Source organism: Phodopus roborovskii, unplaced genomic scaffold, assembly GCF_943737965.1.
Source record: "Phodopus roborovskii unplaced genomic scaffold, PHOROB, whole genome shotgun sequence".
NCBI lineage: Eukaryota > Metazoa > Chordata > Mammalia > Rodentia > Cricetidae > Phodopus > Phodopus roborovskii.
Window position 1 is genome coordinate 4,505,161 of NW_026126487.1, and position 27,867 is coordinate 4,533,027.

General features: G+C 41.0%; 2 protein-coding genes across 2 annotated transcripts in view; both read right to left on the bottom strand.

The window, feature by feature from the left end:
• Positions 1-23,192, bottom strand: part of LOC127230009 (carboxylesterase 1D) — a 392,242-nt gene extending 369,050 nt beyond the window's left edge. The window contains exon 1 of the mRNA XM_051195133.1: positions 23,062-23,192. The gene's annotated coding sequence lies outside the window, so the exon portion shown is untranslated. The remainder of the gene's footprint in view (positions 1-23,061) is intronic.
• On the bottom strand, positions 3,522-23,560 carry LOC127230032 (carboxylesterase 1E-like). Its single transcript, XM_051195160.1, has 14 exons — positions 23,554-23,560; positions 22,996-23,203; positions 20,264-20,411; positions 17,821-17,954; positions 14,969-15,122; positions 13,195-13,299; positions 12,436-12,540; positions 11,283-11,321; positions 9,420-9,560; positions 8,158-8,238; positions 7,364-7,511; positions 4,882-5,013; positions 3,939-4,011; positions 3,522-3,696 (listed from the first exon to the last, which is right to left on the bottom strand). The coding sequence occupies exons 1-14, from the start codon at positions 23,558-23,560 to the stop codon at positions 3,522-3,524; spliced, it is 1,650 nt and encodes a 549-aa protein (XP_051051117.1).
• Positions 23,561-27,867: the final 4,307 nt, after the last annotated feature.

A 27,867-nucleotide genomic window follows, 5' to 3' on the forward strand; every position in this document is an offset into this window, starting at 1 on the left:
TCCTGTCAAGTGCCCAACCTTCTCCTGGCATCTTAGGTCAGAGAGATCACTACATTAAAGGGGGCAGGCCCTTTCCACAGTAATGAGGACTCCATAGCCTAATTCTGCCTACCCATTATCCATTCATTCTTGGAACATTTGCCAAAATGTCTGGCATTTTCTTCTACCGGAAATAAAGAAACCCTGCAGGATTAGCCCCCAGGTGCCTGTGAGCTTAGTTTTCCCAGGTGAGAGACTGAACTCTTCCCAGTGCTAACACATGTGGTGACATATGTGTCATTGCATCCTAATTTAGCTGTTTGCTGAGGCTTCTGTTCTGCTTAAGGGTCTACGATATCTGATATGTCGTTATGTATTTTTCTTTTTCATCCTTTTCCCATTCTGTCCTCATATTCCTGTCTTGCATGCCCTCATGATCCTCCCAGCTAGTTTTCATGTCACATGGGTTCCTGAGCTGGACCATCAGGTCATTCTTGAATGACAGGGTCCTGAGAAGGAAGGTCCATGGGTCAGAGTAAAGGACATAAAAAAAGATGGGCTCAAATGGGCTGACATAAGCTATAGCTTATGCCAAGCAAGTTTATTTAGTTGTACAACATCTTATGTACTATTTCCAGGAGAGAAATGGAATAGAGGTAGAAGAAACCATCATAAAATTGAAAGAAATTAATTGAAAGTTAATCAAATGTTGCATAAGAGGAAAACAGGGGAATCTGAAGAGCTTTGTAGACCAAACACAGAGCAGCCTTGGGACTGACAACTGTAACCCGGTGTAGCTGGAAGATATGGGTTCCCAGGACCCAAAGCTACAGCTACCCCAAGGGCCTGGCTCTAGCACATTACTGACTCTGATAAGCATGTCCCTGGTATTAGATAAGTAACCATGTTCATTCTCCTATCTGACAGCCTCAAGGAAAAGCTCCCAAGGCCCTGGATCCAGGCTGTTACTGGCTCTTCCAAACATGCTCCTGGTTTAGAGAAAGAGTATGTTAGCCAGGTTTCTATTCCTGTTACAAAATGCAGTGGCCAACAAGCAAGTTGGGGAGGAAAGAGTGTATTTGGCTTATACTTGCAAATCATAGTCCTTTACTGGAGAATTCAGGACAGGAGCTCATGCAGGGCTGGAACCTGGAGGCTGTAGCTGATGCAGAGGCCATGGTGGGGAGCTATTTACTGGCTGGCTTCTCATGGCTTTCATAGCCTGCTTTCTTAAAGAAACCAGGATCACCAACCCAGGGATGGTACCTTCCACCATAGGCTGGGCCCTCCACCATTGATTACTAATTGAGAAAATGCCTTATACCTAGATGTCATTAAGAAATTTCTTCAACTGAGTCTCCTTCCTCTATGATGATTAGATCTTATTAATTTGGCACACACACACACACACACACACACACACACACATACACACACACACACACACTCACACACACAGCCAGTAAAAAGATCTGTGCTTCTCTCCATACATCAGGGCCTAAGAGAAAGCCTTGGGTCAGTCCAGGCCATAGGATATTCTCTTATTTGCTCTCTAAGAATCTCTCCCTTATTTACCATCTCTACTGCTACTGCCATTTCTCTCTCTCTCTTTCTCTCTCTCACCACACACACACACACACACACATGCACGCACGCACACACACACACACACTCATGCACATACACATCACAGTCATGTACAAAATCATGAATATAGATTCCACATATGAGAGAAAATAACATGTCCAGTTCTACATTGTCTTAGAACCATCAACCCCAGAAATGTGGAAGAGAGAAACCCATTTTCTGCTAAGAGAATGTTTTCTGCTGCAGTCAGGTGAAGCCTGGTGTGGTTTGCTTCTAAAAGTCTTTATTCCATTTGTGTAATAGTACCTGACCTATTTAAAAACAAAGACACAACTAAGTCATTTTGAGGGCAGGGGAATAGTATGCCCCAGGACACTGCACAAAAATTGGCTGTCTATACCAAATGATCAGCCCAGAAAACATACAAGTAACATTACACAGAGTAAGTAGGTTGTGTTTTGCATGTAGGTGTATGCATATGAATATATGTATGTAGCAAAAAATAATGAAAACAGAGGTCATGAATTTGAAAGACATAAAGGAGGCATATATGGGAGGAGTTGGAGGGAGGAATTGAAGGGGGAAATGATATAATTGCATTATAATATCAAAAGATTAAAAGACTTCAGGGCATAGAAACAAGCATTTAAAGTTTACAAAAGAAAAGTGTCCACTTAATTGCAAAGGCAAACTTGTCAGAAGTATACCACCCCTCTTAACAGACACTCTTGAAACAATAAGTAAATGAAAAAGCATAAAATGATATAGTCTAAGCCCTGAAGCAAATAATTGCTACAGAGGCTTAACAAATTATCTTTCAAAATTGATGGAGACCCAAAGACCTTCCATGACAAACCCAAACTTCAATCATGACAACTGTGACAGCACTGACAGTTCTGAGAACAATTCCACACACAGAGGAAGGAAAGGCAGTCGGCAAACAAGGCTGTGAGACATCTCCTCCACATCTCCCAGTGGTTGTCACTGTTCCCGCATGTTTCTGTGCTGACTGGTTTTTGGAGAGTTGCCTTGATGTTTTTCTCAACCCTCAACTTCAGACCTGCTCTTCACGGAGGTCTTCTGAATTGATACACTTGGGTGACCCCCAAGAGTGCTTGATATAGTGTTAGTCTGGCTTCAAACATGGGGGAGGGTGTTTTCCTAAATATCAAACAAATGGATTTCTCAGTGACATTGTTCTTCCTTAGCAATAGAAATTGCTTATAATCTCTACCTAGGACAGTTTCTTACCCCTCTCCCATTGGTATGGAAGATGGACATGGGTTTTTCTTGTTTTCTCAAGCCCCAGTAGTTCTTCACCAGGGCCCTGAAGTAGAGAAAGTTGAGTTTTCTCCCGTGTTAAAGGCCTGCATTCATAAGAGTACATATCTGAGCAGAGATACATGTCTACATAGCAGGAGATGGGCTTTCCAAGATCTTAAAACCAGCCTCCAGTTTTTCCATGAGCACCTGACAGACCCCCATGGAAAAGTTAGTGGTGGGAGTAAACGTCTCCTTAGGTGTGTGGTTAAACTCATGCTAGCCACATATCACCTCTGACACTTTAGTGAACTCTCCTGTGTCCTCCTGTATTTGATGATTTCTCCCAGCTGGAGGTGCAAGATGAGCCAAAGCTAACACTGAATTCTTCCTGAAAAATGTTTCCTCCCAAAATCAGAAGGAAGCATTTGTCAAGCCACACCCTACATGGAGGCATCTTCCTATGATAATCTCTTTATTTATATTCTCAGTCTAAGGTGGGTGAACATATAGACACTGAGTTGATCCTAAAATGAACATTTATTCTCCAAATTAAGGCCACAGGTACAACCATTACCTTCCCTGTCCCCTGCCCATCCCAAATTCAAATTTTCCAATCTTCTCTATGAAACATCTTCTATAGGGTAGATTTATCTTGACTTTGCTGGTCTCCTGAGGCTGGAAGTGCTTCTTATTCATAGCTCAGTATGTGCCATCTCTGGTGGTGGCGTCCTGGCCCTGAGCTTAGTCCAGAAAGTCACTTCCTTATCTTTCAGTCTCTGGGCTTGCTGGGTGGTGACACCAATCTGCAGGTAGCCTTCCTTCTGGTCATACTTTGGCCAATAGGGCAGCCCCTTCCCATTGGGGTTCCTGGGAACAGAATCAAATTGAATATCTTACAGTTGCTGTGAGGTCCCACATTCATAGGACGTTTATAGGGTTTCCTAGTTTATCTCTGCCAAATGCTTGTGTACAACAAGACATTGGAGCACACCATTGTCAAAATTCTGTGATCACAGGGTGGGATTTGATCACTTATAGCTTAAAATCTACCTGGTGCCCATGATCCTACCATGCCCAATGTCTTGGTAATGTCTTTGTGCTATTCTCACCCATTCCTAGCAAAGTTGGCCCAGAATTTCATCACCATCTTGCTGAGGTTGACTTCTTCTTCTGAGGCACCATCTGTGGGAAATATATATATCAACTTAATATGCATTTCATGAACCAACAATAGTTTGTTGTAAATACAGAATATGGGTTCTAACTCAAAAATTACTGTATCCCTTATTCATGCAAGAAGGTCATAGTTAACTGGTGTTCACTTTTAGTTTGAGAATGAATGATCCAGGACTAAGCTGTGAACATGCAATTCATTCCTAGCTGTCTGGCTTTGTTGTTCATACCCAGTTCTCCTTCCCTAGTCTAGATACGGATGCTGCAGCTCAGTGATGTCCTTAAATGAAAGCATTTCTGGTATGTGTGTCTTTTCTCAAGCTCCTCTTCACAAACACATATTCAAAGTTTGAAAAATATTAGAATAACATATATCCTAAAACACATCTAATTGGGAAATGCTCAGAGTGTCTTAGCAGCAGCCATTGAAATGGGCCAAATCACATGAACTGCTGAGAACAAGGGAAATAAAGATGCTCATCAAAGGGTTTTTTTTTTAATTTTACACTATTAACTATAAAGGTAAAACTACAACTTTTAGAAAAATAAATATGCATACAGACAGATAAATGCAAATGGCATCTGATTGACACCAACAGTTTGACCTCTTAACTCACATTCTGATATGTCATTTTGGGTGGGAAATCAAGCAGTGCAATTCTTATCTTCAAGCAGGTGAACTTGGGTGATACATTTCTCTTGGTTATATTAGTGGTCAGCATGCTGATGAAAAACATTGCTGGCTGCCCATGAGTATATACCTTTCCTAGTGTGTGCTAGAGTGGGAAAAAAAGACGGGCACCTGACAGACCAGCTCATTCCTGTTATCCTGAGTTGGGGAGATAGATATTAAACTCATAGGCAACAAAGCACCATTACCTCTTAAAATCGGGGCACCGAAGACAGAGTAGACTTCATCTCCATGGTCTCCAATCACTGTCTTGGGTTTCATTTCTGATGAGAAGCTTGGGTGATATTGAAATTCATACAGGTAGGTGGGGGCTCCAGCATCTAGGAAGACAGTTCGTATTAGCAGGCATGTACTTGGATGGTAAAAGGACCTCTACATGTGAAGGAACCCCAGGTAGTCAGCAAAGCAGACAAACCAATGCATCTCCTGGATGTGCTTGGGCTATTTAGGAAGGAGGTGGTGCTTGAATCAGGTTTTCATGGACTTTAGAAATAATAAATAAGATACAACCCCCCTGAAAAAAACCAGTTAGGTGTTCAAGGTAATGCTCTGGTGCAAATTCATTCCAAGAAGATCTACAGCCTACTAAGCATCTTCTATACATAGAGGAGAGAGCATTTCCCCATGCTTTGCTCACTCATTTCCAGGAGCGTGAAGAAAATCCAAGTGCTTGCCTGAAAGTTATTTATGTTTTTAATTACCATTTTAAAATAGCATAAAAATAATGGGTATCATTATGATATTTCCACACATATTTTGTTTCTTTAACCCACTGCCCTTCCCGCCCATTGCACCCACTTGCTTGTGCCTTTCATTCAAACAGCAGCCCTTATTCTTCTTTTAGGATACATGTATAACACCGTCCGTTTTGCTCTAGCTTCTCCCTGAAGATCTCCTCTAGTCTCATGGGGTTTTTTCTAGTTTCTCTCCTCCATGCCAATACACATACAAATTTAAATCTAGACTACACAGATAAGAGCAAACACATCATATTTATTGTCCCAAGTCAAGTTTATTTTACTTAAACAGGAAAATTTCCAGTTCCATTCATTTTCTTGCTAATGTTATAACTATTTTCTTTATAAAATCCCACTTAGTATATACCATGGATTATTCACCCCATTTATACATTGTCAAGTTCTAGGCTGATTATCACCATTGTGAATATCATGGTAATGAACATGGGTATGTAAGTATCTCTGTGGTGGAATTTATTAAAATTTAAATGTATACAGACAGGGAATAACCATCTTTCAAGTCTCAGGAATACCATACCATATAAAGCTATCATTCAGAAATAAGAGAAATAAAAACATATAAGCATATGGAATTGAGCATGAGTAGACATGGCTTATAGACATTAGAGGAGTTTTGTGTGAAGAAATGGATAGTAATAAACAACATGAAACCCATTAGCACAAATGTCAAAGACATAAATAGAATTTAGGACACTCTAGAGCTATAATGATTATCCATGTGGCAAATGGACTCCAAGTCCTAAATTTAAAAGGGAAAAATAGTACTGCAAACTATAACTAAAACATATATCCTATTGCTAAAATAAACTGTCCTTACAAAAGACAAGAGAGCAAATGAAGGTCACAGAGAGATGACCTGTGAGGGCTGGGAATGCAGCCCAGTGGCAGAGTTCTCTCCAAGACTGGTTTGGAACTGAGTTAAATAGCCAGAGAGGGGGCGGTATTTGTGAAGAGTATAAAGTTTTAAATGGTTTTTGAGGCTAAAGAATATCAGCAAATTTTAGCTAGATCCACCAGGCAAAAGAAATCAATAAAGAATGAAATAGATAAAATCATAAATGAAAGATCTTATACTACAAGTCACAGGAATTCAAAGGCTCATAAGAGATTATTACAAACAACTATATGAACACAGATTGGATCATCTGGAAGAAGGAAATGAACTATTAGTCCAGTTAATTCTACCAAAGCCGAACTAAGAAGAAACAGACAATCTGGAGGGCAATAATGAATGAACTTAAGTTAGTGATTAAAGTTTTCATCTAAGAAAAGTGATGATTTCCCTGAAGAATCACAACTGATGTTTAAAGAACTGGGAACCATATACCTCAAATTATTGCCAAAATTCCTCAAAAGTAAATGGCATATTTACAGTTTTTCTCCCATGAGGACAGAGTCACACAGAAATGAAAATAAGACAAGGCACTACAAGAAAAGCAAACTACATCAAAGTTCTTAATGAGCATAGACGGAAAATTACTCAGCAGAATACCAGCAAATCAATCCAATAATATATTGGGCAAATAATTTACCATGGTCAAACAGGACTTATACTTGTGGTTCATATCAGGTTAACACACATGGGGACTATGATACATCATGTTACAGGTAATAGGACAAACAGTCACTTCATTATACACAGAAAAAAGTATTTGATAAAATTCAAGTTTCATGATGAAAAGGTTTCTCTGTGTAAGTCTGTCTGTCCTGGAAATCACTATGTAGATCAGGTAGTTCAGGCTGGACTTGAACTCACAAAGATCTGCCTGCTTCTGCTTCCCTGACTACTTGGATTAACTAAACTTTGAGTCCTGACCACAAGGAGCTTCCACATCTGTCTACCCTAGTAGGTCAGAAGGTTAGAGGCCAAAGCTGGTCAGTCTGTTGCACCCATCCAACCTGCTAGACTCACCTCTGTGACCACGAGACACAATCACAGATGGTACACCAAACATCACATCCGCAATCAACTCTAGGAGCAGGGCTCTATTTCTGATTGGATCATCTGTGTTTATTGAATACCTCTCAATGGCAGCTGGAATACCATCCTCCAGTATGTTCTGAAATGGATGAACAAAGTGACCCCCTCCAGCTGAGCAGTGTGGCTTCACAGACAATTGAGATGGATTCATTTGTTGTGAGATTTCTGTGCCCTATATAAATCCCTCCTGAGATGACAAAATTAGAAAGCAGGAAAACATGGGTACAGAGCTCAATGTGCCTCAATCTTTTTCTGGTGAGACTGGGGTGACAATCACGGACCCTGCATGGGTCTGAGCTAGGTCTTCTGCATACATACCATGATTGTTTAGCTTGATGCTCCTATGGGACTCCTAACAATGGGAGTGGGAGTGTCTCTGACTCTTTTGGTTGCTATTGGAACCCTATTCCTCCTACAGTGTTGCCTTATCCAGGCTTGACATAGGGTTTGTGCCTAGTCTTATTATAATTTGTTAGTCCATGTTTGCTTAATACCCTTGTGAAGGCTGAGGCCTGGTTTTGTTTTGTTTTGTTTTTGTTTTTGTTTTGTTTTTGAAGGGAAATGGAGGTGGAGTGGATATGATGGAGGTTTCTGGGAGGAGTGGAGGAAAGAGAAACTGCAGTCAGGATGTAATGTATGAGAGAAAAAAAAAGAAATAGAAAACTAAATGGTTGGTAATTTATGCCAACGCCTCAGCCTGTTACCATGGATCATAAGATGCTTACAAAGAAATAAGCAGACTTCTTCAGGAGTGATGTGACCATTTCATTGTCTAGTTTTACATCAGTAGGTGGAAATTCCATGAGCTGTTCAAAAAAAAAAAAAAAAGTTGAGTATTTGTGAATCCTCAGAAATTAACAGGAAGAGACAACCAGGAAAAAAACCCTGGCCATTGTGGGATGAAGGCTCTGGCTCCTCATTCCTGGGTATGGGTCTCCCATGAGTGTAACAGAAATCAACAAAACAAATGTATTTGTGTCTAGAAAATGAAGAAATGAGATGAAGATACTTACATACTTATTTATCAGGCTGTGGGACCTATGTTCCCCTAGGCAGTGGGAGAATATTTAGACAAGGTTAAAGTAGAAACAGAAAACCCAATGAGAGGAACACCCTGGGTCCTTACTGAGGAAGTCACCATTCCAACCTTTATGGCTGGGTTTTTTGATGACATCCAAGAGTTGCAAGAATCTCAGCATGTCCTGACCCCATCAAGAATTCTACTCTTAGAGCCCTGATTCTAGCATTGTTTCAGCAGCTTGAGACACTGTGTGCTCCTACTATGCCTGACAAAGCACAATGCTTCTCCATGGACAACCCATTAATGGGAAGACTGGTCCCTGGCATCCCTATTACATAAGTCACTACAGAAAGTGACAATTATATCTGGCCATACAGAAAACATCACCAGCTTTGGTGTCAGGGATTTGAGTCTAGGTCACATTTAAGCTTTCCTTCCCTGTTAATTATATTACTGGGTAAAACCTGCCCTGTTTTGACCACTGTTGGTGAGTTCTGTAATCACTAAAGAAGAAAACCTCTTCTTTCCTATTAGATACAAATCAGTCAGATCAGCCTTCTGAACACTGTCCTGAGGCACTGAGAGCACTTATGGGATCCATGAGACTTGAGGTAACAAGTTCCAGGGTGTCTTTCTGTGCCCCAGACTGATGCTGCTGAACTCATAACTCCTTTCCTGATTTTTGTTGGTTATTTCGGCTGCACAATTATTGTCTCTACAGGCCCAGAAGCCTGGGAATTCCAGAATTCATTAAGAAAAAGAAATGACATGTTCCCAGGCAACATTTCTCAAGTGATAGTTGATAGGTGATGCCGAAGAATGTTTTCATGGAGGAATCCACACATAACAATAGGGACAGCTGCCCTAGACACCAAGCAAGACTTGCAAGTGCTTATTAGGTGCAAAGTTGGTTGAGTAATTGGTAGGAGGAAGGGCACCTGTCAAACAGTTTTTGTTTATGCTCACATTTGGCAAGATCCAGCCAAACTCTTGCTTGTTGATTCCCACTAAAAAGGGGACAGTGTTGAAATTCTTCTCAGCTAGAATCTTTTCTGGGGCCTTGGGCAGCACCACTCCATCAATCACAGTTGGCATGAAGGGATAGTGCTGGAGGAAAGAACAGAATAGTGTCAGAGATAACTGGCATCTCCTGCTGTGTCTGTCTATGGGACCCCATGACTACAGCTGGAACATAGACCCCATGGCTGCAGCTGGAACATAGACCCCATGTCTATGGACAGTGACCACATAAACTCAGGGTCCTGAGAAGGGAGCTAAAGTTCTAGAGTCACGAAGGCCTGATTAGGGACATCTGTCTATAGCAAGGTTATGATGGCAAAGAAGGAGAAGGGGGAGTGTTAACTCAAATTAAACATGTGTCCTGCAGATTTTTGTCATTTGCAGCACATTACCTAAAATCAACACTCACTATTATAATGAGGTGTTCCTCACTATACCTTAGGTCTGTAAGGTGTCATGAATGTTGAATTAGTAATCCTAAGCAATTGCTTAGGGGAAATGCAGAATGGATGAGCTTCTCACAACAATGTCACAACCCTTATATTATGTGTGAAGTCCTAGTTAAAGACATGCTATATCACATAGAAAAAAAAAAAAGAATTAGTAGACTTAGAATTTAGTGAAACACCAAATGGGCAGGACTTATTATTTCCATACCCACTCCCTAAGAAGACACTGCATGTCTTCAGCCTCACAATCATGCTTTACAGTATGAATTTTCAAATATCTTTGTATGAAGTTTAAACACATACATCCACAAGGGTAGATGGTCCCATTCCTTTTCCAAGGTTTTGTCATAAAATGTAGGTACCACATGATCTTTCCTCAGAATGGCCTCATCCTCAGATAGGCAAATATCCTCCCTTTTTTTGGATGATTTCATCAACACTGACTTCATGCAGGTCTGATCCCAAGACTGCCTGAGCCATGCAGTAGAACACCATAGAGTAGGAATCATGATACCCATCTTTAACTTTCTCTTTTATCTTAATCATGACCAAGACCCAAAACATAGTTCAATATTTTTGATCCAGGGTGAAATTCCTCAAGAGGGACAGATTTTTGTCTGTTTCTCTGTTGTATACCAGCTCAAAATCATATCTTTCCACACAATAAATACTTCCTTAAATTTTGGCAAATGGTTATGAGAATCTCATTGTGGCCTCAGAGACAGTTAAGGGAAGTGACAGGGTCATCAGGGAGGAGGTGACAAGGCAGAAGTAGAGGGGGCTGTGTGGTTGCTGAGTCTCGTGTTTGTGTTTCTTAGGTAATAGTTGTATCAAAAGAACAACAGGCTGAATAACTAATTTCGCCAGACTCTGGTCACCGCTGAGAGGTAAGTGCAAGGACAGGAGGGACAAGATGGGGGCCCAGCTTTCCATGGTATATGATACACTGTGGTAGCCTCGGGATTGACATCCCAGGCTCCTCCCTACAAACCCCCTGAGCCCTGTCATCCTGAGAGGTTTGTGATCAACAATGGCTCCCAAGACTCTTGGCTAGTGATCTCCACCTTTTTACAATGGAAAGTTCTAGTGTCATCTCTTCTCACAGGACCAGTTTTTGAGCAAGAAATGCAAATAGGAAAACATACAGAATTGCTGATTTGAGCACTGATCTGGCAGTCAGGAAGCAGGGTCAGCAGGGCCTCTGGTTTCCTTGACTCTGGTAACAATCAAGTGGCTTTTCTCCTCCAGGCCTCAACAGCACACACTAGAAATTAGTGTGATTTCCCCCGAGGGGAATTCTTCCAACTGTAATAAATTGAAAACTAACACTGCATAGCTGCAAACCTTCAAACATCCTTACCTTTTTGGTGTCTTCTTGTAAATCAAGCTTAAAGAGGTTCTGTGGAAACAAGGACATAGTATGGTGGTATAAAATCTGGTCATTTGGGCTGTGCTCTTAGTTCCTCCTTGGCTGATGTGAGAGAACTCTACATGGGGTCCTCTCTGCATGGTACAGGGTGGATGGAGCACAGTGAAGGAGGGGAAGCAGCAGAGAGTGATCTCGGGTCACTGGAGCTCTGGGGAGAATGACTGCTTGCCTGCATCCTCCTACAACTACCCCCTGTCAGTTTCTTCTTCACAACAATGCCCCAATTTTCCTGTAGAAAATAAAGTGGCAGCACCAAGGGGAGGTTAAGCTGAGTACATGGCCTAGCAGGATGGAATAAGCCTTCTATTCTTTCCCACTCCCCTATTGTCATTTAATAAGTTCTTATATCTGGATATGAGATGGGGTCACCATATTCCCGGAACAGCTAATCCTTTTAAATGAACTCATAACCATTTCCATTCAACAAAGTTTAAACAAAAACTATTGCTCAAATGTTGTGCTTGACAGTTTCTAAGCAGACAGGGTGTAAGTGCAGGGTGCAACTAACTTTTGTCTTCCCAGGAGACCAGTGTGCTTCAGAGGGGAGCCAAGGAATGGAAAGCTTAGGTACAGCTTCTCAGTGACATCCTATGAGCGCCCAGACCCAGCCACATACTAAGATACTAATTTTGTAAGGAATCTGTTTTAACCCATCCCTTCCTCTTCAAGGTTTCAAAAAATGTTTGCTTTCACAATAGAAGACTGACTCCTAGAAGCTCATTTTTAGCGCGCACACACACACACACACACACACACACACACACACACACACACACACAGGTATCAACAAATAAAGAAGGAGAGGACAAGAATCTGAGAGAAAGCAAGAAAGGCATGAGGGAGGAAAGGAAGAGCAGAAATGATGTAATTGTATTTAATTTAAAAAACTAAAAGTCATTTTTCAAAGGAAAGCACAAAAATTGCACTTGGCATCATTGATACTGTCCCCAATAGGTAAATAAATGAACAATTAAATAAATAAAAGTTTTAAAAATGCATGCATCACTTTAGAGTTAGATGACAAAAGTCTGAATGAAGCCTGGATCCAAAGCTGGAGAGCATTTTCACTAGATTACAAACCCACCATTTTCTGCATGATTTCCAAGAGCTCGTCCTCCGTCTTCTGGCGCAGGCAGTGAACAATGACAGCAGATGTGGTGGTTTTGCACCCAGCAATAACAGCAACTTTCTGCATGAGATGACAGGCAAACACAGAGGCCACAAGAAGCATTAGTTTCCATCCTTGGTGTAGACAGTGGTTTTTCTCTCCTAAGCCCCATCTCTACAGGCAGGAAAACCTTCCTGAAAACACTCCAGATAAGCTGGCGTGTTTTCTATGGCCCATGATTTTTTTTTTTATCATTATAATTGTGACATCAGATATCAATGAAACACTTTCATATCTTTTGTTATAACTTTAAAAAGAAACAAATATCAAAATATCTCAAGAGAAGCCATGCACCGACAAGTGAAGAGCCAGGATCTATGATTCCACCATTTAGTTCAAATACATTTGCTCACTTACAGGTCATTTGGCTTCAGCTTCCAGCACCCAGCTTATGAGAACCAATGTAGGTTACATGCAACCCATCTCAACATGCAACCTGTGTAGAACTGCAAGGCATCTGAGTAACATGATTCACAGGAAGGCAGGTGAGGTACCAGCAGAATGCAGCTTATGAGATCATAAAAGCCCTTCCTGTTTAGCCACTCTTAGCTCAGGAATCCCTTGAGTGGACTCTCATAAGCAGTAAGATCCCTCCACCCCCCCACACACACACACACTTCCAGGACTCAGGAAATAAAATGAAAGGACACAGGAGTTTTCCAGGTTGGGACTTACTTCATTCAATGAGGTGACATCCTCCATGAATAAACCTGAAGTGAAGACCACACCACTCTCAGAAATGGCTCTGTGGAAGAGGTTCTTGGCCAGAGGAGACAACACCTGAAGGAAAGGAGGAGAGGAGGAAAGAATTTATATGCATAAAATGGCTACCCTACCCTTTTTATAATAACTTTTAAGATTGTAGTTACATAATTTCTCCTTCCTTTTCATCCCTTCAACCTTTTCCACATACCCATCCCTTGTGGAATTCTCAAATTCATGGTTTCCATTTCTTAGTGGCCTCTCTCCTACCCTACCCATTCACCTAGGGACTTCAGTGCTCTGTAAAAATAGGGGAACTTATCATTCTTGGCCTGCTTATGAGAACTTGGATTTGAGATCCCCCACAGTTCCTCAGTATAGTAGAACCAGAGTATACAAAACAGAAAGGTAATGGCAAGTGCCATCATGATGATCAAAAGTGACTGAAAGATATTTTTGGCAATTTCTGACCTCACATGCTGCGATAGAATATTTATTAGTCAGAACTTACCATAAGAGAAGGGGTCATGGTAAAAAGGGCTGAGGATATAGCTTATGGGATAAATAACAGGAAGTGAAAGAGGAAGTAGGGAAGCAGGAAAGGTGAGGGAAGTGTGAAATGATCAGAAGTACAGAAGATATTTAATATTATATGTTTATAGTGAAAAAATTGGAATACCTCAATATCCATATATTAGGATGCTGGGTAAATAAGCAATTTCTCAGTTTTGATGTGGAATAGTATACAATTATAAATCATAGTGTTATGTAAGACTGCTTAATATTTAGGGAGATATTTGTGTCACAGTGCATTATTAAGGCAACTTTCACTGCAAAAAAGATTGTGATGAAGACTATATGGAATCAGATAATGGATAGAGACATGATAAAGAGATGATGAGATTTGGATCGATAGATAATAGGTAGATGCATAGATCAATGAACAGATGTAGATAGATGATATCAATAGATAATACATACATTGGTTTTTAGATGATCAATAGATGCAGCTAGATAACAGGTTGATAAATTTATAGATTGATTCAGAGGGGGAAGGGAGAGAGAAAAGAGAGAGAATAGAAATAGATACCTTTGCTCAAATTTTTCTATGTCTAAGCTTCTCTTAGAATTTCTGTAAGTTCCATCCCCACATCAGCAAGACATTTATACCTCAATGCATCTGTGTCTCACATGATCTGCAGGGTCTTTCCCATCACACTTCTACCTGTTGCTCTTCATGTCCACCCTTTAAGAAAAACCCACCACTCACTCTGCTCTAGAGTCCATTGCCCTCCCTCTTGGGTATTGACAAGTCACAAGAATACCTCAAAGTTCCCTGCTGGCTTTCAGAACTTGATTAAAGAATGTAGATTTGCCATGGGGCCTAGAAAATACTTCTTCCTGTTTGAGGTTTATACTCAACTTTACCATTAGAAGTGTTAATATTTTATGCAAAATGTTTAGCAAGGGGAAAATCAACCAAATGAGAAGACTAGAATCTTTGTTGTCCCAAGCTGTAACTTGAAATATTTATGGCTCTGGAAAACAAATTTGGAGAGAGAACTTTCTAGAAGCCAAAGAGGTAATTTGCTCCTTAACTCCTCCCCATCCAGTTTTCTGCAATAAATGGATTCCTGAACTCCTATATTGAAAGTAAAGAGGCATGTGGTTTTGGAGATGACTGGCCTCCAAGACGTCCCATCAGCAAATTTACCAAAACTGGGCATGTACTGCCAGGGACACTTACAAGAACAGACACACTTTCACCTCCTGCTGACTCTCCAAAGATGGTCACAGAACCTGGGTCTCCTCCAAAATTGGCAATGTTGTCTTGAACCCAGCACAGTGCAGCCACTTGGTCCAAATGACCCCAGTTTCCCCGGCTGTGTTCATCCCCTGTGCTGCAAGAAAATATAAGGGGACATAAATAGAATAGCTAGCAAGTCTCCCAGGTACTGGGATGGACTTGGGGTCCTCAAGGAACCTTTCAGAACAAGGCTATGCTTTTATGCCTGACACAGAGGACTTCACCTGCCTCTCATGCCTACATTGATCTTTGTGGGGCTCTCACTATATCGTTCAGCAGCTGTGTACTGAGTATCCATCATCCATCCATACAACTGCACTTCTGGAATACTAAAAGACAAAATCTGATTACATTCATTTAACACTATGACCACAAACCAACAGATTCGAAGGGTATATCATGCTACTGGAAAAAGGAAGTCACACAAAAAGAGGCAGAGATAGAATCATGAGGTAGTATTAAAGTCTCATGACTAGAGAAAGCCTCACTGAGGCAGTGGCATTTTATTTGGTATAGACCTAATTAAAATTACTACAGGTCTTATTAGCATCTAGAGCATCGAATTTTAAACTGTGGGTCACAACACCTTTGGTGGTCACTTATCAGATATTTACATTATGATTCATAACAGTAGCAAAATTGCAGTTATGGAGTAGCAATGAAAATATCTTATGGTCGGGGGTAACATGAGAAACTGTATTAAAGTGTGGCAGTGTTAGGAAAGCTGAGAACCACCAATAAAGAGAATGTAATTTAGGTTATGAGCAACATCAGATACAAAAACCCTAGGACTAACAGTGTGAGGGTGGTTGCTGTGAAATGCAGGTAGAATGGGACTGAGAGACTTAGTGAGAGTTCCTGGGTTAGTATACAAAATGGGGGACATTATGCAGGGGACAGACATAACTCAGTCATCTAATAGAGTCTTCTGGAAACTATGTGGAGCACACTCATAGTAAATTAACAAGTTTATATAAACTAAAGCCTTATAACAGGCTAGAAACTTCGAGGGTTGATTAGTAAATAAAGAGAATGGATGTTGGATATGGACTAGGAGAAAAGGAGGAGTCCAAAAGCCTCTTTGTCCAGGTCACCCAGGAAGTTGGAGCTGCTAGCAGCTATGCAGAGGATCTTATGGGAAACAAACAAGGTCTTTGTTGTAGGGAACAATTACTTGGTGACCAAGGTCTTATGAAGAGGGATGTGCCCTGCGCACAACCAGAGGGGACATGAGGTGTTAGCAAAAGAAAAGCATCGAGGTTCAAAAGCTGAAGACTATAAACAGGAACTGTGTTAAGTACTTCTGGGGTCACTCAGGGAGCTAGTAGAGAGGGAGACACATATAGCCTGAAGACAGAGTAAGGAAGGACTGAGAAAGAGCCACCACCCAAAGCCATGAACTGGAGCATCTCAAAGAGGCCAGAATAAATCATCTGTGGCTGGTGCGGTGAGCCACAAAAGCTTGGGGTGAGCACTGGTAGAGTTCATGGTTGGTCTTGAGAATAGTCTGGCAGTGTAAATAGTAAAAGACTTGCCTGAACCACCACTAACAGAGCTCCCTACATGAGCCCACTCCTTCCATATTTTCCTGTGAGAAGACATCAAACATTCAGGGGCAATGCTGGTGCTGATCCTGTCATTAGAGGAATGCAGAGAGCTGAGCAGCACAGGTGAAAATGGATGAGGAATTAAATGACAGCAACAGGAAGAGTGGGTCTCCCAGGGCAAGTGAAAATTTGGTGAGTGCAGTAAACATCCCAAAAGTGAGCCCAGAAGGAAGTGGACCAATATGGTTGGAAAAGAAGAGGGTTATGGCCCAAGAACGAGAACTGTGAACATCTTGAAGAAACTCAGCAAACATCCTCATGAAGAATCACATCACTAATGCCTTTTTGATTTTGCAGACTCCATGGTTTAGATGCGATTGATATGACAAGGGTTAATGTGCTGGGGTCTTGGTCCCTAAGGAGACCAAGCATTACACAGTGATAAAATCTGTGGAAAGTGAGGCCCAGTGGAAAGTAATGAGGTCAAGGGGCACAGTGTTCTTTTAGGATCTGTGTGCTCAGGGGAATCAGGTTATTTCTTTAGACAGTGAGCTTGTACCTGTGTGAGTTTACTTGTGCTAATAGTTTTTTGTTTGTTTGTTTGTTTTTGTCAACTTGAAAAACAATCTAGAATCCTGGAAAAAGAGAACGACAATTGAGAAAATGCCTCCATCCAATTAACCTGTAGGCAAGCTTAATTAATTACAATGTTCCCGAGGGGGGAGATCCCTGTCTACCATAGGTTGTCCTTCAATATATGAAAAGTATGATGAGTGAGCCTTGAGAGCTAGCCAATAAGGGCATTCCTCCATAGTCTCTGTTTTAGTTTTTTTCAAAAATTCATGAACTAAAGTCCCTCAATGATCAGCTTTGGTTGGGACGCATAAGCCAAATAAAACCTTTCTTTCCTAGGCTGCTTTTGGTTATGATATTTATCACAGTAATAAAAAGAAAAGTAAGACATTTACCTGCCCCTCCCTTCTCCCCACCTTATTGTCTTCCCATGTGCTTTGTCCTTTATCCTACAAACTAAAGTTATTTTCCTCCACTACTCATTGTAAGGTAGAGCCTTTTACCATCCAGCTTTCCTGAAATAGCCCAGCCTATTTGGTGACTTTGGGCTCCTAGATTCTATGCCTAGTAAATCTATCTTCTATATCATCAATCAGTTTCAGGTATGTTGCTATTTTAAAAAAAAGTACCATGCAGGTCTAATGAGGCAGATAGGAAGATCCAAACACCTACCTAAAGAATCCCCAGATGCTCAGGCGATACTGAATGGTCACCACCACCACGTTTTCATGTGCAGAGAGGGCCAGTCCATCATAGGTGGATGCCCCACCCAGTACCAGTCCTCCTCCATGGATCCACACCATTACCTGGGCAACAAGAAAAGAATCATCCTGGTCATAGGAAATAGAATTAAGAAGGAGCTCATATGTTTTCTGGTTTGGTTTTCTTGGCCAGAACCTGACTTGAGGATATCACCACTTAACTTCAAGGAGTGGAAGCAAGTTGCAAAAGGTGGTCTCTGCCATCATCGTGCCTGGCTAGGCCCTGGATGTCATCATCGTCATCTTCCTTTCCTTTTCCCCATGGACCCGCCCTTGTCTGTGTCTATTCAGGTCTTTTCAAAGTAAGAAGCATTATAAGTGCTGGAGAGATGGCCCAAATATTAAGAGAACTGGATGGTCTTTCTGAGGTCCTGAGTTCAATTCTCAACAGCCACATAGTGGCTCAAAATCATCCGTAATGAGATTTAGTGCCCTATTCTTGCCTGTAGGGACATATTAAGGTAAATACTATATACATAATAAATAAATATTTACAAATAAATAAGAAGACAAAGCATTATCAGGAAACAAGGGGTCCAGGGATATCACGTGCTCTCTACCACTACACCATCCTGATGCCTGAAAAATTAGTGTGAGATGGTATTCAAATTTTACTTTCAGCTCTGTCAATACAAATGTACCTGAGGGATTGTCTTAAGATCCACACACATCCTCAATGGCACCCCTTTCCAGTGGTCCCTCTCTCTGCTGCTTCTGCATACTCAAGTTCTCCCCCATCCTGTAAAGCCCTGTTCTCATCCACATCCTCTGTGAAGTCTTCAGTCATGTAACTACATGAGTACCTAGAACACATCAAGGATTGTGAGTAGACTTGAGGCCAAGGGAGCACACAATAGCCTCTAACTCATGGCCACAATTCAGTAAGCTTCTGCTAGACAGAACCCCTGAAACTCTAGGGCATTGTTAACAAAGAGTAAGGCTATAATCCTTTCTTTCTGGTTCATTGCTGCTACAGTCTTGTCTACTGATCCAGGACTGGCTTGATAGTCACCATCGAGTGCTCACACAGATAACTCCTGTTTCAGGAGAAGCAGCTGAGAAAGTAAACCATGGTTTGGTCTTTCAGAAAGTGAAATGTAGACTAAAGATTCAAACCCAGATCCTGTGGTCAAAGCTTTGTGGACATTGCTGAGGAGTTTCCTACCCCTAGGCTCCTAGAGATCCTATTCCTTCTCCTATAGGACTGATTATGTCCAAGGAAAGACTGAGTCAAATTTATCTGGAGTAAAGACTGAGCTCAAGGGCTTTTGGAATGCTCAAGATGTTGTGATGTATGTGCTGACCACATGATAAGGCCCTGGCAGGCAAGGCTCTCCACAATATTCTATGTTCCTGTTTCCTCTGACCCCGAGTATGCCTGTGTAGACACACTGAGTTCACAACAGAGGCAAATGAATAAGTGGAAATGAGATTTATTTTCACCTCCTTATGCAAACTATGCATGCTTAGGACCAAACATTATTCTCAAGATCACAGCCTCCTCCTTCATTTCTGAGTTCTATCCTAGAGGATTCTGGGAGACTGGGTAGGTTCTCACACCCTGTCTTATTCCACTTCAAGGATTATGTCTTTTATAGTAGTCCTCCTTAAGACTCTGGCCTATAACTGGCAGTGTGTCCTACTCCTACCACTTAATTTCTATGGGAAATGCTGACTCACTAGGCCATCAGCACATGCTAAAGACAACTAGGGAGTGGAAGGAGCTACAATAAAATCACAGATAGTTGGCAACAGACATGAGAAGTGCTTATGAAATTGACCCAGATTCCTCCCTCCACACAGCCATCATGGGCGATGAAATTTCCCACCTGGCAGTAAAATTTGGCACAGGTAATGTGGAGAGAATGGTAGCACACATATCACTGCCAGCCCCTGCCTAGGAGTATGGGTGTGAAGACTGAAGACACAGGCTCTTGACCTGTGATCCCTTCCTTGTGTGTGCCCTCCCTTCCCTACCTGAGCCTCAGTTTCTCTATCTGTACAGAAAGGCTTGGAATGTTCATTTTTTCTGTGTGATTCCTTCTGGCACTAACATCACTGTAAATTGTGTCTTGGGTGCTCTGGAGTCAGATCCTAATATAATAACTGAAAGCTGAAAATAGCCTTTTTCCTTTTAGTATGCAAAGACAGTATGCAAAATGAGGATGCAATTCCAGGTGAGCAACAAAGCTGATGTCGTTGGGCAACTGTGAAACAAGGAAAGGTGTGGTCAGAGGAAACCTGCAGTCAGTCTGGCCATGGTGCCCTGTGCCAGCTGATGCTGTTGTCTTCTAGTGGCACAAAGATCTAGATGCTGGAACTCAAAAATCTGAGTCACTGGACTCCATACTTACTGGCAGCCTGTTTCTGTTCTTCCTCAAGTCTGCAGGAGTGTAAATATTCAGGTAGAGACAGTCTTCCGAAAACTGGAGATGAATTTTCTCCTTGGTGTTTATTAGGAGATCATTGACCATCTGACCTGTAGCTGCATCTTGGGAACACCTAAGAGGAGAAAAGAAAAGAGTAGATTCTCCTCCAGAACAAATCTGAAAAAGTCACCTTGAAGGCTTAATGCTATCAATAAAGCTATTTTCACTGGACCAGACTTAGATGCAATTGGTAAGAGGGTATCTAAGAATACTAGTAGGAAACCCGGGACTCTAAGAGTCTCCCAACCCTGAAGATAGAGATCAATTTGATGCCTCACTCTTTCCAGAGGGCCTTTGAGAAGCTCTGGGCCAAGGATAGAAATACACATATAGGGAGTGCCCTGCTCTGGGAAATGATATACCCATGCTACAGGGCTCTGCACTCCAAAGTGCTTTGTACAGTAGGCTGTGGGCTATATGTGCTCCTCCATACTCTGCCTCTTGGGAGACTTCTGTTAACCAGAAGGGCTACCTCTAATGACAGCCTGGTGTAGGTCAGGAGTGATAGCTTTGTGGGATATCCTTGTAATAACTGCCTTCTCTTCTGCCTTAACCATTGATGAGCTGGATGGCCTTGCATGAATTCATGCTTTGCTCTGGGTCCCAAACTTCCGTGTCCATATGAGGTGAGTGCTTAAGGGGATGGGATATCAGGCTTTTTATCGTCTCCTTATCCCAGCAATCACTACTGTATTCTGTGATAACAGATTACAGGGGTGAAAAGGTAGCAATTGTGTCTGGCATTGATTTAAATTCTCCTAATGAACAAACAGCAAACCATCCCTACTCATGAATTCTATTTTTACCCTCAGATTATGGATGAAAAAAAATGAAGACAAGGAAGTTTGAGAGTCTGCCCAACATCACACAACTAGGGGGATCCAGGCTGTAAAGTGCTTTTAATTCAAGCAAATTATAAGTAACATTATCCATTCTTATGTGACACAGATGGAAGTCACACTGTCCTCCTTATGTCTAAGTGAGGCTCTCAGTGCCAGAATGAAGAAGTTGCAAGAGGCTCAAGTGAAACAAGAAAAGGTATTTCTAGACACTTATTCTCTGGAGGATTTCTTACATCAACAAAAAAGAATTCAAATTAATTTGAGAGTAATAATTCAAACTATCAAAATGAGGAAAATACAACTTCACTAGTATTTAAATAAATTCCACAACAATAAATAATATTTATTATTGTTTCAGTTATTATATTAAATCTTGTTTACCCCAGAGTCACACATTATTTATTCTGTACTTTTTATTTATGCATATGTGTATGTATATATGAGGGTATACACATTTTATAAGACTGACCATGAAGATAAGAAGAAAGCACTGGACGGCCTGTAGCTAGATTTATAGGCAATTGTGAGTCAGCTAATGTTGCTGATAGGAACTAAACTCTGGTCCTTTGCAAGCTCAGCAACTGCTCTTAATTGTTGAGTCCACTTTCCAGTGCCCACAAATTATTCATTTAATAAGGCCAAGCACTGGCAGGTGTCTATGAATGAATGTTCCCATATGTCCATGGGAGAAACTGACAGACCTAGATATTCATGGAGGGAAACTTAAAAAATGTCTTAGTCATTCCTCAGAAATGTCTTGGAACCAACTGAAGCAGCCATCAACATGTACAATTACTAGTCACAAGATCATGGCATCATTTATACAATCAAGAATACCAAAGACAATTTCATGGCACCAAGTTAGAGACTGAGCAGACACATTGCAGTTCCCTGTTGGATTTTTTGTTGCTATTAAATATCAGGCTGTGATACTTAGTGACAGAGTGGCATTGATGGCACCTGTAAGCCTGGAGGCAATTTAAGCTTTCTGAATGTAAGAACTATTGTCAGGGAAATAGGTAACAAGCAAATGACTGAAAAGTAATATTAATGTTATAATAACAGATCTCTTCTGATAGGGATATTGTATGTGGCTTTTGTTTTCTTACATTTACTTCTGTATGTTTCTTGAATTGTCTGCAGTACTCATATTACATTTGGGATCAGAACATAAAAACATAAGATATGATATCATAAAAGAAGGCAGCTACAGGTGGAACCTTTAGTGTCCTCAGATGTCCCTACTTAGGAGACAAATAACATCTGAAGTGGTATTTGTGAGTGTCTTGGATTCTCTGGGGGTGGCTATGAGGCCATATAGAACTGCCATCATTTCACCATCTGACCAGGATAACTGGAGCCCACAAAGCACTGTTCAGATTGTTAGTGGGCAGCTAGACATATGTGGTGGTGTCATTCCCTTCTTCATGTCCCCTACAATTTTCAGCAAAGAAGAGATAGCACTAAGATATATAGCACTGGAATATCTCTTTTCCTTATTTATCATATTCTACCTTATTGCATTATTTATTTGTTCACTTCTGTGATTTCTCTGGTCCCTCTCTTGCGCTAAGACACAGCACAATATATCTAGGAGTTTGAATTTGATTCATGAGTGTGTCTTCATACCTGGCCCAAGACAGGAACTCAATGGACTTTTGCTGATCAGAGGACCACAGAAAGCTATTGTGGTTCAGAAATGATTCTACAGTGTTCATGAAAGACTCCAAAACAATACATAGTATATCAGAGAATTGTTTTGATTCCTTCCTGCATCACTCAGAGACACAATTCCTAACTGCAGGAGTGGCTTACATAGGAGGGTAGGAGGTGGCATTCTTCACCAAGTTCCACGGCTCTGCAGGCTGCGGTGGAGCAAACCTCAGGGATCCAAGAGGAGGCTTGGCAAAGGGGACTCCCAGGAAGACAGCCACAGGCTGTGTGAATCCTTGTAAGTGAACATATTTCCCCAGAACTTTGCCATGAACAGTGTTCACCACAGGTGATAAGGATGGGTGTCCTGCTAGACAAAGAAATGACACATAAATTCATCAGTAGGAAAAGGTCAGACCTGGGTTCTAGGTGGGTTTGGGAACTTGAAGATGTGGCATTGAATAAATCATTAGAACTTTTATAGGTCTCATTTGCTTCTGACATAAAAGGACTAAGAAGAAAACAGCCCTCATGTGAGAGCACCAAAAATAAGTAAACTGAAATTGAAACTGAAAAAGCATCTCTCAGAAGCTCACTGCAAACAGAGGATAAACTCAGTAAACAAGACCCTGCTTTGCCTCTTAGAAGCCTCTGAAGACTCTTATCCAATAAGATCCTGGGCAGAGACACATGTTGGATGAGGGAACAAACAAAAGTTACCCGACATCTCAGAGTGGCCGAGCAAATGCTGTGAAGAAAGAGGTGCATCCTGTGAGAAGAATTAGGTAGATGCCTTTGAAGTTAGAAGAATGAAATGTGTACCAAAAAAAACTTCTGGACTCTTTCAAATAGAACAAATGGTGTGTAACACTGAGGAGTCTTCATGGGAAAGTAGCTTATAAAATGGTATCCATGGCACATGGTTTCAATATAGTGGGTACATTTGGGTTATTTTTCATTATTTCTGTTTCTAATTCGAATGTATTGCTAAACAAAACCAAGTGAAGATTGGAGTAGAGATGTATATTTGATACCCAATTTATGATGTTTTGATTTAATGACATTTAACTAATGATGAATATTTTTACTTTAAAATCATTAGATTATGCAAGAGTGCTGTCAGGAGGAAATGCACCATGAAAGCCTGGGCAGTAGGAGAGGAAGATTGGCAAAATCACTGAGTGTCAGGTTACAAATCACTTATGTATAAAGGGGCATTAGTTCGGTGATGAATTTTCCCCGATAGCAGCCAGAGTAAAGTGTGTTTGGTTATAATGAAGAATATTACCAACAGTTGATACCACTTACATTGTATGGAATTATCATATATTGGACATCTCCCATATGCCAAATTTACATTTCAGTTCCTTCAATATTCTCCAAAGTCCTGCTAGGTACTGCTAATATGCCCACTTAACAGTATTTGGAAGTATAAACTTCCAAAAGATGGAATTGGGGTAGCATTGCCAGGATAACCAGCACCACAGAAGAATTCTTCCCCATATCCCTTTTTTACTGTACTCAGTCTAGGCCTTCCTCGGTATCTTATGTCTACAGAAAATATAAGCTCAAGGAATGAAGAGGCTGAATTCATGGGCCAGAGGTAGATCAGATAATGAATTTATAGATGATCTCCCCAGAGTTATGTTCTGTATGTTCGGGACTGTATGTTCAGACTAAATGCTACACCATATACTAACTGTAAATATAATCTGTATGTCTGATGTTTTCACGTTTAGGACCCCATTGCTCTGTAGGAACTGTCACTCTTATCGTCTGTCTAATCTAGTGTCAGTACTTCTGCCAGTTCCTTTATCCAGACCTCATAGCATGAATCATTTTGTTTGCTTTTGTCCCTAGAACCTTATACCACACAATCAAAGCAGGTAGCATTCCCTAGTATTCCTTGCAATTCAAACAAATCCTATACCTACTTATACTGCTTCTCCTCTGTGTTCAGAAGAGATCCGAAAGAGCCAAGACTCCCTACTCCTGTGTTTCCTGGCAGAACCCGGTTCTGCTCCTTTGCTCTACACCCAGTTCTGTACCCCTTCCCTTAAGAATCCCTAATAACAAATGCCTTTCCAATGGTCATTAGATTATGGTGCGTTGACCTGACTACATCTTTTCTTTTAATCCACTCCATTTGCAATCTATCCTTGTTTATCCACGCATTTCTTACACTTTCTTTCAACAACCACCATGCTATACACTTTAGAAAAAAAAAACAAACAAAAATCTATCTAATCCACTGTACAGTTCATAAAAGTAAGAACTTGAAGTGCCCTCATCCCTCTTTGTGAGATCCAGGTTGACTCCTTCCTTTCTGTACCATCATGTGCTACTGGATCTCAGAGTTATTGCACTCTCCTAATGCCACTGTGTTCAGGCTCAGGGCAACCCTGGTCTGGGCCACTCCACAAGGGAACCCCAGGCTGAGAGAGCGAAAACCCTGCCAAGTTAGATCTATCTTGCCTTTTTTATACACACATCTCTGTCTACCTCTACCTGGAGCAAACATTTTGACTTGTATTTAAAAGAACTCACCCAATGCCATGCACGCTGACAGAGACACCAGAATCAGAGCACAAAGGCACATCATGGAAAAACAGGCTTGCAATCCAGTGAAGTCTTCAACTCTGGTCTGTAGTAAAGGAGAATGTCCTGGTGTGCTCTGCTGGAGATGCACCCAGAAATCTTGGCCATTAAGCACAATTTTAAAATCCTTGATGACAGAAAATCCCTCCCTCTTCTAAGATGCTCCCAGGGCTCTCCGTGAGATATCTAAGCTACACCTCTTGTTTACTCTGCTTAACCTGTGTATTCACACACCCATAGTTTGCCCTCTTTTGTTTGAATAGTCACAGCCCAAATCTCAGATCACAGATGTCAAGAAACTCTTCCAACAACTTTTTCTTCATGTATTTCTCCCTCTAATGCTCTCAACTCAGTGCTCTAGAATCTGTCCAGAGCCTGGCCAATGCCTTCAGAAGAGTGAAGCTTTAGTTGGGGATCCTCATAATAGGTTAGCAATCCTTAGAGCTCATTACAATCCCAGAGATGCTTGTCACAGAGTTTACAACACATCTCTTAACTTCTGTAGCCTGGTATTTTCAGGGTTTCTCCATTGTGGTAGTGATCTTAAATTCTATCCAGGCTCCTTAGTAAAGTCTAAATTAGCTTTGCAATATTTCTGCCAAGTGACCCCACCTGGTGTCACACACAGCCAAGGTCAAGGATCTCACTAGCATTCATAGCAGACATTATATATAGAATTATTTCCCTTATAGTAAATGAGCTGCATTTCCCTAAATTCTTTGCTCTAATTATCTGTCTATCCACTATTTCATATTTATTACAAACAGTTATCAAAGTGAGTGGCCCTTGAGAACTGTTGTGGATGGTAAGATGATTCCAAGACACAGACCCTTTTCTCAAGCAATGCTCTGAACAGACGACAAACACTGAAGTGCATGTGAGAACTCAACCCTAGAGGGGTACAGTGTAAGGGTGCCCATGAGAGGGTCCCCTTTATAAGGTGCAGATGATTTAGTAATGTAGTTCAAGTCCTCTTTCATGATGATTCTAAATGCCCTATGAGAGGTATGTCTTTCAACTGTTCTGGTACACCTGACTATTCACTCAAAGTTGAGATGAGAGTCTCTAGGTATTGGTATGGAAATACAGACATGTCATATCATGAAGGGAAAATGCAAGTCATAGATTATCATGTTTGCTTTGGGACATAGTTTGTTAGTTCTCTGAAAAATCAATGTAGAATTTTCCCACAGGGTTCAAAAACTCCAGGCCTAGGTATGTACTCAAGATAATTAAAAATGCCAGCCATACAAAAACTTCTATAAAAATAACACTCTTATCTATAATAGCCCCAAAGTGAAGCTATCTCAAATGAATGGCTAAATAAAAACATCATCCTGGGTGGTAGGGTCTAAGGAAAATAAATATTGAGGATTAAATGCTAATGTGTAGTAACCTGTTTTGTGGGGCTTCAGTCAGATCCAGTCAACTTGCCTGATTCATACCTGACAGGGAGAGTGTGGATTGAGAAGCGTCAGGTAAAGATACTAAGGAAAAGATAGAGACACAGAATAGAGGCACGAGGGAAATCCAGTCAATACTGGATGCCCCAAGTTTATTCTTCAACATTTTTAAATACCCCAGCTAAAAATGGGGATGTGTCAAGACCTCATTATCAAGATAAAAGGAAGAAACAGACTTTCTTCCTTAATTCTCCAAACATTTTGTAACCCTGCCTTAGATTAAATCTCTCCTTATCTAGCTTTGAGGTTTAAGAGTAACCACACCTCAGGCCCAGACTCTTGGTATTATGATTAGATATCCATTCCTAAGACCAAACATCCTACAGTAGCCATGCCTTAGACCTTTAGGTCTTAAGACTTTAACCTTAGAAGAGTAGGGATAGTTTTGAACTCTCTGACCTTAACTCAAGATGAAGCAAAGCCATTTTTTATGGGCCCTGACACTAATGGAAGGAATTGCTGTTTGGTTTTAATCTTTTCTTTTCAGTGAGGAAAACATGTTGGGAAAAATAGTGATGAGTATAAAGTACACTATGCATCTTTAAAATACACCTTATTAGTTTTCTTAGAACTTCACACCATGTGTTCTGATCACGTTCCTCCCCACCTCTTTCCATCATTCCTCCAGACCCACTCCCACCTCTTTGCTCCTTCGACTTCATGCCTTCTCCTTTATTTCAAATAACCCATTAAGTCCAGTTGTGCTGCCCATGTATTCCTGACACTATCCACTGTAGTCAAACCCTTAAAGAAACCAACTCTCCCTCCCCCACAAGCCATCAGCTGTCCAAAGATATTCACTTAGGAGTAGGAACCTCATTGACCCCTCTGCTTTCATATAGAGGGTTGACTGGCTTTAGCTTGTACATGTCTTGTGCAGGCATGCTGTGAGTTCACAAGTGTAACAATGCTGTCATCTCCAGAATAAAGTATTTCACTTTGGTTCTCCTCAATCATCGACTCTTATAACACC